The 10,776-nt window shown below is 39.6% G+C and overlaps 1 protein-coding gene across 1 annotated transcript; it reads left to right on the top strand.

The window, feature by feature from the left end:
• The first annotated feature begins 1,414 nt into the window (after positions 1-1,414).
• Positions 1,415-3,406, top strand: sox14 (SRY-box transcription factor 14). Its single transcript, XM_072682980.1, has one exon. The coding sequence runs from the start codon at positions 1,438-1,440 to the stop codon at positions 2,230-2,232; it is 795 nt and encodes a 264-aa protein (XP_072539081.1). The 5' UTR covers positions 1,415-1,437; the 3' UTR covers positions 2,233-3,406.
• Positions 3,407-10,776: the final 7,370 nt, after the last annotated feature.

The following is a 10,776-nucleotide window of genomic DNA, read 5'->3' as shown; positions in this document are numbered from 1 at the left end:
TACCTTATATTTATATATATTTATATATGTTTAAAGACCTTTCTAATGGGGTTACAATTACATTATATATATATATATATATATATATATATATATATATATATATATATTACACACCTACCGCGTAAACTTGTAGTATAATGTATAAAGCGGCGTTTCATTAAAGGAAAAGTTACAGTAAAGTGTACAAAGATGTTAATATGTCTAAAGGTGTGAATAGAAATGTAACAAAATAATAAAAAGCAGCAGAGTGAAATAACACGGCACCACATGCTCAACCTGGAAACGTGCAAATAAACAAATAAATAAATATATAAATAAACCAAATAATTAAACTTTGTATTTCCATCGGAAAAAAGAAAATAAACAAACTAAACCTAATGTGTACTTAATGTGTATATTTTATATAAAATATATATATATATATATGTGTGTGTTTTTTTTGTTTTTTTTTGCAGTCAGCTGATTCGTCATTAACAGACCTGTCGAAATCAAATCACCTGTCTAACAAATCCATTATTATCACTATTTCTGTTATTTTTAGTTGGTTATTTGTTATGCGTTCTGGGGAAATGTTCCAGGTGTGTGTCTGAGTGTTTTTGACTGAGTGTGTGTATGTGTGTGTGTGTGTGTGCGCGCGCGCGCACGGATCCCTCCCCTATCTTTATTTGCCTTGGTAATATGCCTATACATTTTTTTCTCCTTTTAATTTTATTATTTTTTTTCCGGAGGTATTCTGCCTCCTTTTCTCTCCTCTGATTGGTCGTTCAGGTCTCCTGGCCCCGCCCCTCCCACACCGTGCTCACACACCAAAGCGGCTTCGGCGCGTTTGAAGCTCTGCCGCGTTCTGGCGCTCATTCACAGCCAGGTGCTTCAGCGAGAGCAGGAAAAACACACACACACACAGGCACACAACCACTCACACACCCTCGCACACACACACACTCACTCTCGTACACACACACGCGCGCGCGTGCAGTGAGGGGAGCTGTTTCACTTTTTCGGAGCTTCTTTTGCTGCTGTTGCCTCACCTGAGTGGATTTTTGGACTCCCTCTCTCTCCCTCTCTCTCTCTCTCTGTCTCTTTCTGTCACTCTCTCACACTTTCTCTCCTTTTCTCTCTTTCTGTTTCTCCCTCCGCCTGAACCTTAAGTGCAAAAGAAGAGGACGAGAGCATAACTTTAAGCAACTTTTTTGAAAGTATTTTTCTGAAAGAACATTTTGGATGTTTGGCTTGGCACTCATGCTCCTTCTCTGAGCGCGCTTAAAGTGGCATGATCGCAGTCTTCATCTCCCGCCAACACGGCTGAACACTCGCGCGCGAGGTTTTCTATTCACCGTAATTATTACTAATTATTATTTGCACCGTTATTTGGGCGGGAGCCCGCGCTCCCCTGCCGCCACCGCTGCAGCCGCCGCCGCCGACGCCGACATCACCATGTCCAAGCCGGTCGATCACATCAAGAGACCCATGAACGCGTTCATGGTGTGGTCGCGCGGGCAGAGGAGGAAGATGGCTCAGGAGAACCCGAAGATGCACAACTCGGAGATCAGCAAGCGGCTGGGCGCCGAGTGGAAGCTGCTCACGGAGTCCGAGAAACGGCCCTACATCGACGAGGCCAAGCGGCTGCGCGCGCAGCACATGAAGGAGCACCCGGACTACAAGTACAGGCCGAGGCGCAAGCCCAAAAACCTGCTGAAGAAGGAGCGCTACGTCTTCCCCCTGCCTTACCTGGCGGACGCCGAGCACCTGAAGGCGGCGCTTCCGGTGCCGACCAGCATCGCCGACCACACGTTGGAGAAGGCGGCCGCGGCGCGAGCTTTCCTGCCCCCGTCGGCCGTCACCTCGCCCTACTCCCTCCTCGACCCGGGTCAGTTCGGCGCGAGCAGCATGGGCAAGCTAGCCGGCGACATGACCCCGTACGCGCTGAGCTCGCTCAGCTCCCTACCCTACGCGTCCTCGCTCGGCTACCACCAGAGCACCGGCGCGTTCGCCAGCCACCAGGCGGCCCAACAGACGCAGCAGCAGACGCAGCAGTCGCAGCACACGGCAGGCCCGCACGCGGCCACGCACACGCACCCGTCTCCGACCAACCCGGGCTACGTGGTGCCCTGCAACTGCGCGTGGTCCGCGGGAGGCGCGCTCCAGCCGCCGGTCGCCTACATCCTGTTCCCCGGTATGGGCAAGAGCGGGCTCGACCCGTACCCCTCTGCGCACGCTACGGCCATGTAGAAAAAGCGGGGGGTCATACACGAGATCAGAAACATATATATATATAAAATCAGAGGGAAAGGACAGTCTGATCCTGAATAGAAAATTAAAAAAAGAGACAGAGAGTTTCTTCTTAAAAACGGAGGGGAAAATGACTTTTTTCGTATAAAAATGAAGAGGACCGTTCTTTTCCAAAAAGGAAAACAAATATAAACTGCAGGAGGAGAGGACAAAAGACAATTTCTCTCAGCAAGAAGGGAAAACGGCAATTTCTTCCAAAAACGAAGAAAAAAAATCATAAAGAGGAAAGAAAACGCAAAAAGATAAACACCACTTTTCCCACCTCCCCAAAAACTTGAATGCAGTGGCATGTACATAAAACTGCTCCATTATTAAAAGAAAAATAATAAATAATTAACAAAGAGAGAAGCGAGCTCAAAGACATTGACGGAGGCCTGAGCGGACTGGAGAACAATCTCGGAGTTCAGAACATTTTTTGGTGTGTATATATATTATTTTTCGTTCTTTATATTCTCGTTTTCCTCCAGGACGCTCCAGGACCTTCTGCATGGAGTTGAGAGCTGAGAGCAGGTGACTGTAAGAACTTTGTAAATGTTATTAACCTTTATTAATGGCTACCGAACAACAACAACAACAACAACAACAACAAAAAAACGCATAAAAGGAGGCCTTTAGCTTTATTTATTATGTACATTTTGATGCTATTATAATAAGGATATTTTTTTGGTTTGTTTTCGACTATGATTAATATTATTGTTGTTATTTAAAAAGACGAATTTGGGTTTGCACAAGTAATGTTTAGCCTTCATATCTCTCCATGTTTCTTCTTCAGAACTCTGTACGCTGTACTGATATTTTCTGAAATTTGGATCTAAATTAGGACATTTTCTGAGTTTGAATGAAGATACGGGTTTATATTGTTTATATAGGCACATACACGAAATTAGACAGGCTGTTTAAAAAAAACTTCCACGTGGAAAAAAAATCTCTTCTTTCAGTATTTTAATTTTTGTTTTTATTTGATCTTGTGGTTCAGTGCTTGTCCCACGTTCATTTCATTTGAGAAAGAAGTGAAAGTCTGAAGCGAAGCAGTTAATGTCGTGCTTATTATTATTATTATTATTATTATTACTATGATGATTTTTTAAATAATCTGATGTAATGTTATGGAAAAGGAAACTGTATCAGAAGGGGGATACCTCGATTCTTTGTTCATTTGCAGAGCAAAGACGTTTTGAATAAAGACAATCTGTCTTCAAAAATACCTAATATCCTTTCTTATGTTGAACTTTTACGAAGCTTAATATTCTGGTGACGAAATGATTCACAATCCAGTACTGAGACATGTGTTGAGGATATACATCAGCAAATACTGCTAATATAATGTACATGTGTAATAAACATTCAGAATAAAACAGTGAAGTGATATTAGTTTATCCAATTTCACTCTTAAAATGATCACATCCTAAATTGACCATTCAATCGGACTGTCGATAATAATAACAGAAAATAAATAATACAAATAATATTAATATATAAATAAGAATACTATTATTAATAACAACAATAGGTGTAATACTACAACTAATATTAATTATAACAGTGCAGCCACAGTAATAATAACATAAACAACAAATAATAAAAATAAAAAATTATAATAAATGAAATAACACGTTTTAAATATGTATAACAATAATAATAATAATTATTATTATTACGTTTTTATATAAACTGTATAATTATTATTATAAAAATATTGTTATACAAATTGTAAACGTATTTTGAAATGTATTTTTAAACAATTGCGTCTAACAAGCCTTTGATAAAAAAAAAAAAATAATTCCACCTTGCCATTAATCAGTATCTGTTAACTTTCAATAATGTAAACGATTCCACCTTGCCTCTAATCAGATATGTACAAACTGTTATTAGTGTTAATAATTCTGAACATTATTGATGGGCTTAAACGGTTCAGTGCGTGAGGGGAGAGGTGATGATGAGTACTGCTGATCTGTGCTCCCCTCTGCACGGCTCTTTAGGGACTTCAGATCCAAATCAGATGGTCAAACACTCAGGGCCTAAACATACACAGGGCCTTAATGGCAACAAGCATCAACTGCAGTTTATAATACAGCCACCTCTAACACCCCCCCCCCCCCCCCTCCACACACACACACACACACACACACACACACACATACAAAAGCAGTTGTATTTGGGTCCGAGAAGGGGGCAGCTTGCTATTACGCACCATTGCATGTTTTGGCACAAGGATAGCAAATCTCAGGCTGTGAACCAGGGCTCAAAGTTTGTAACACTGAGCAGTGGCGAGTAATGCGGTGTGTAACCCTGTGTTTGAGAGCGGTTCTGCAGAGCTATGAGCTGATCTCTGAGCCTGATGTGCAGCTATAAAGCGCCCTGTCCTGTGCTGTCCCATTGCTCTCCATCACCTGCTCCTCTCATAGCTCATAGACAAGAGCCACTCATGCAGAGCACAAGGCCTTCTAACATCTTACTGCTGCAGAGAACAGCTACACACTGCCTCAGCAGCAGCTTCCGTTTCGGCTCCAGAGTTAAAACTCATGCATTTCAGGTTTGGCTGCTTGTACATTTTGAAATTCCGTTTGATCATGAATTAAAGTGCAAATCCAGCCTAAAAAGATGACAGTTTTAGGTTATCATTTTTAAAAAGGCTTTTAATTTAAGGCTTGCTTAAATAGTTTATGATAAATGATCATTTATTACTATATTATATTATATAGAATGCATACAACGTATAGTTATTAAAATACATTATATTACTCCACTGTATTTAATATATATAATAACATATACATTTTATATCTGTATATATATATATCTGTTCTCCTTGGCAGGTTAAAACTATCATAGTGTTCTACTGTTTTGGCTCCCGTGCGTGCTTTGGTAAACTGGCTCCTCAAACATCCTTCCTTACTCAGGTATATGTGAGTGTGTGTGTGTGTGTGTGTGTCTCTTATGACTCTTAAATGAACCGATTAGGTCTTTTGATGTTTGAAAGTGTGGGAGAGGATGGATGTCCCCTTGAGGGAATCCGCATGTCTGACTTGTTCACAGATCCGGCTCTGTTCTTACAGATCCTCAGAACAAACAGAGCAGTGCAGCTCTAACAGGCCTGCAGTGAAAGTACAAGCTGTTAATAGCAGTGTTACCGAGTCGTGATCAGAGTATGAATGCATGCTACATTTGGCCCCATTTTTACCTAGAATTGTATTGCATTGCTGTAAATACATATATTAATGCTAGACAGGCTTAAATCCTTCTAGTCTGTTAAAATAATTAGTGATATATAGGAGTACCACATGTGTCTGTGAGGCTGTTTAAAACCCCCCGCATTTTCTTTCTATTTTCTTTGTCTTTGTTTTTTCCCCCCTCTACTCGTAATTCCTTGCATTGTTTTATTCTATTAAAGCACATGCAAAAATCACGGCACTGCCAGCCAACGCGGAGCACGTGAAAGAGCCAAACATGCAACAACTTGCTCAGACCAACTGTTCTGTTTCATAACTTGCACATGATTCCACATAATCATATAATGCGAGCACTTGTCTATTTTTTTCTCCCTCCCTCTCTCTCTATCCCCCTCTCTTTCTTTCTTTTTGCGTCCCGTATTCTGAAAGAGTTTCTGAAACTATAGCCCTTGTTTGAATGGAGAATGGGATTCAGGCTGAGGCAAAACAAGCTTGCAGAACAATCGAGCTCCGGCTGCAAACAGAGGATTGCAATCCGCATGTAGTGCTGCTGTCTATTGTGGCTGGGGCTGTAGCAATGGGATTTGCACACCGAGGTGTAATAGCATTACTGTATTAATTAAAAAAAATTCATTTCACATCCAGATTGTTTACTTATCTGCCAGGAACATATGCTGGGAGAAGTTAAGATTCGCGATTCTGCACTATTGCCCAAGGTGCAATTCAATATAGAGAAGGGGGGGTGGTGGTGGTGGTGGTGGTGGTGGCGGAGGGGGTGAGGGGGGTGTGTGGGGTGTCAGGCTCAGATTCTTCTGCCCTCCTTCGCTCTTATCTACCCCTGTAAATTAGGGTGATACTTCAGTGAACCGAATACAAAATCCCAAGTTTTCTATCAGTCCCCTAAAGCATGCAGATTCAGCTTTGAAATGCTGTCAGTGACAGAGGCCTACTTTAAGGATCACTTTACAGAAATGAAGGGCAGGAAAGACTGTGTGTGTGTGTTTTTTTTTTCATTCTGCAGATGAGATGTAATACTTCATGTCATTTAGGCAATCCAAGCTGTCCAAATTCAACCTCCTATATGTAAATCTATGATGGATTAGATATGAAGGTATGAAGGTAGACTGCAGATTTCAGAGCGTGAAGAGGGATTGAGGCTGTGTGGACCTTCGGGGCTCGTCAACTTTAACCATGCAGACGCTTGGGGTTCGTAACATGCCTACACGATTCGTCATTTAGTGAAAAAATGGGATTTGCATCGCATAAAATGGTCAAACGCCCTAAATCGTCAGACGCAGGGCGTAAAATAATGGGTGCTTGAAAATGATGTGGTTGGAAGAGCAATCAACTGGTTGTGTTGAGTGCGTAATGGAGTATGTATTGGTGTGTGTGTATGTGTGTGTGTGCGATTAGATGTTCACTTATTAATTTATTAAGCTCCTTCACAGCTATTAATCTGCAGAGATCACTCAAGCCATGCTGAACTGGCACTGTGTGTTTTCTCAAGTACAAGCTGCATTATTCAAATGTGGATGAGAAAACACACACACACGCGCGCGCACACACAAATGGTGCACAGGGAGAGAGAAATAATAGAGGGGAAATGATGATTTGAAATTATAGACGCCCTAAATCTCTTTTGAACTCTTCTCCTAGACATTTTTATTGGTGCACAGCAGAGAGAGAGGCAGAGAGAGAGAGAGAGAGAGAGAGAGAGAGAAAGACAGAGACACCAGCTCACACACACCAATTCAATCTGCCTTTATCTCTCCGGCACTCCTTTCAGCAGGAGATCAGAGAGAAAAAAGAGGATAATTGTTCTTTATTTTATTTAATTTAATGCGACAGCCAGCGCTTTCAGGTCATTTATATGCTTAATTTAGTGATAAAAGTCAATTGGGGAGGGGGAGGGGGACATGGGGCGCTTTTCTTTTTCAAACACTTTAGCGGAAAATATAAAACACATGAAACAAAAGTAGGGGGGACATGACACTTTTAATTGAATATGCCATGGGTCATTTGCATCATTGTCTCCTTTTTACATTAATGTCACCCCTAAACGGTGGGTGCTGGTTGGAGGTGGAGATGTGGAGAGGGAATCTGAGTTAATATCTGCGTGCGTCTCGCCATGCTCATTCTCTACAGCACTCCACCTCACTTACACACACTGCAGTTCTGCGGCGGGCCTCTCTAGAAGGCGTTACTTAGGAAGTTACTTAAATACAGTGACAACAGCAAGGACAAGAAAAACACTGCAGTGATAATGAACAGTCATAATATGAAGGAAGAATAATAATAACATTAACAATAGTGAGGATGATTGTGATGTCGCAATTCCTTCTATTAAGGTTGATAAATATCTTACTCATTTTAAAGCAACATTCATAACAATAACAATAAGAGGGGCAATAATAATTATATCAATAATGGTGGTCACAATTTCTTTTAATGATGTTAATAATAAACATTTGATCATTTTTAAAACAACATTGATAACAATAAAAAGTCAATAATCATAATATTAACAATAGTGGTGTTGGTTGTGATGCCAAAAGTCCTTCTAATTATGTCAATAATAAATATTTGAAACAACAGCATTAACAACAATTACAATGAAAAGAAGGTCAATGATGTATCAACAATGGTGGTGATTGTGATATCACAATTCCTTCTAATGATGTTGATACACATTTGAGCATTTATAAAACAACAACGTTAATAACAATAATAACAACAAGAAGGAAGACAATGATAATATCAACAGTGGTTTTGGACATCTGTGCTGGACAGTGGTCGTTCAGAGTGAGATTTTGAGTATTGCCACAATAAAATAATAATTAATGATAACAATGATAACAATATCAACAATGGTGTTGATGACTGAGATGTCACAATTTTAAATAATTTTTAAAACAACACCATTAATAACAAAAATTACAATCATAATAAGAAGAATGACGCAGTGATCATTGTGATGTCACAATTCATTCTAATCATATTGACAATAAATATTTGGACATTTTAAAAACAATATGAATACAAATAAAATAATCATTGGAAGTTAAATTGCTATTTTTAACTAAAAGTTCGCTATCATCATTTAAATACTACCACCAATTACCAATGTTGTTATTATTATTATTATTATTACTATTATTAGTATTAGTATTGGTGTTGGGCTTTTATGATTAAATAATAGGCTATTATAGCCAGCTGGGCTTATGTTTATCTCCAACCTGATGCAGTATGATGTGTAATGTATTCCATTTAAATGGGATGTGTTGGTAGGGTTGGGTTGTGCTGATCTCATTCTAAAACACTAACTATTGTCTCTGTGTGGGGAAGGCTAAAGGCGTGATTGCTTAAAGGCTCGTCTATCTGAAATTGGATCTGGCCCAGCATTAGGACTGCTGGGGAGGGGGGGCAAGGCACGCTCCTGTTGTTTGAAGCTTGGGCCCTGAATTTGGGGGTCCCTGAATTCTCATTTGAAAGCAGTGAAATGGTGAAGGAGCTGATAAGGGGACGGGGAGGGAGGCGCTGAGAGAAAGAGACTCTGAGCACGGGGCTTAATACACACACACTGAGTCACACCCAGCCTTTCCCCACCAACTGATAGAAAGGAAGGGAGCGCGTGCATGCATGCATCACACACAGACACACACACATACACACACACACACACACACACACACACACACACACACAGACATGTACACTTTGGTTCTTACACAATGTGGGGACATGAGGTTATATATATGTGTCCTATATGTGTTAGTATGTGTTAGATTTTTTTTTCTCAGTATAATGAGATTTAGGTGTGGATTTTACAAACACAGTATATGTCTGTACAATATAGTGATCTATTTAGCTGTAGGAAAGAAGGAATGTTTTCATTACACTTTTTGAGGTTTGAACTTTGACTTTTAATGTAAGTTGACAGAAAGAGATTTTGGAGCATTACCGCTGGTCCACTCATCACGGAATAGTCACACGATGTAAAAAGAGCAGCTGCTGTTTTCAAATGATAAAAATAAAAATAGATAAAGAGAAGAAAGCATTATTTCGATGTCAGTGATAAACATGTAAGGAATATTTTGTCATATTATGCATATTGAAGAACTGTAAATGTAATAATGCATCCCATATGTATATTTATATAATGGCACAGTAATGCAAAAAACAAAACAACATTTGATCTCATTTTGTAATGATTTTCACTATTTGACATAATGTGAATCTGGCAGTTTATATTTTGCCAATATTTGTTAAAGAATGGATCAATAAAAATGCTCAAAAATGTCTCGTATTAAAAGCTTCTTACAGTTTGTTTCAGTGGAAGTCAAAATAAAAAAAAAATTGAGGTTCCCATTTTTGAGCATTTCTATCGGTCCATTCATTATCAAATATAGAGGATAACCACCAGATTATAACATACCATATACACCATTTGGTATATGGGACGCCAAGTATTGGGACGCCAATTCCTTGTTTCTGCTCAAATCAAGGCTATTTAAAAATTAGTTTTTGTTATGAAGTATTTTGTCTCCACTGTCCAGAGAATGCAGTTCCGCTGCTCCACAGCTCAATCCTGGGGGGCTTTATACCCCTCTAGCCCACACTTGGCACTAGGCATGGTACCAATAGGTTTGTGTTTATCTGTACTTTTCTACAAGGACTAGATAAGCTGTGTGTGTGCATTGGTCATCTGTATCAGCAATGGGTGCTGAATGCATGCATTAGAGGGGGTGTCATATATTGTAAGTAATCAGAATCAGAATCTCTTTATTTCGCCAAGTATGTCACACCATTTTACTTGGTGTGAGCAACACAAGTATGACATGTAACAATCAAGCAAACTGTTAACAAGATTACACTAAACAGTTAATATAATAAAGAATAATAAGTTATAAAAAGTACTAAGTAATAAAGAGCTGTAAAAAAACATTATGTACAGATATAATTATATAAACATTTACAGAAAATTAACATCTGTACAGCTGTGCAAATAATCATAGTGCAAGTGTTATGCATGTTATGTATCAGTACTGTGTTGCAGTGATATAGATTGGGTTTATAGATTAGGGTGTGAGGTGTCCACTGTGGACACACACACACACACACATACATACATACATACATACATACATACATACATATATACACACACCTGTGGTGTAAGAGAGAGTATTTCCTCCACTTCTTCCCCAAAACTTCATCTAATACCCCAATGGACTCCTGGTTTAATATACAGCTCTTTTGTAAATCCTCTCTAAGCTGCTAACCAAAGCCACTGAAAGCAGGTTTACTGAGTGGG

This window comes from Salminus brasiliensis, chromosome 7, assembly GCF_030463535.1.
Source record: "Salminus brasiliensis chromosome 7, fSalBra1.hap2, whole genome shotgun sequence".
NCBI classification, from domain to species: domain Eukaryota; kingdom Metazoa; phylum Chordata; class Actinopteri; order Characiformes; family Bryconidae; genus Salminus; species Salminus brasiliensis.
This window is presented reverse-complemented; position numbering and strand designations above follow the sequence as displayed.

Coding starts and splice junctions, on each gene's coding strand:
- sox14 (XM_072682980.1), top strand. CDS start 1,438: ATGTCCAAGCCGGTCGATCACATCAAGAGACCCATGAACGCGTTCATG.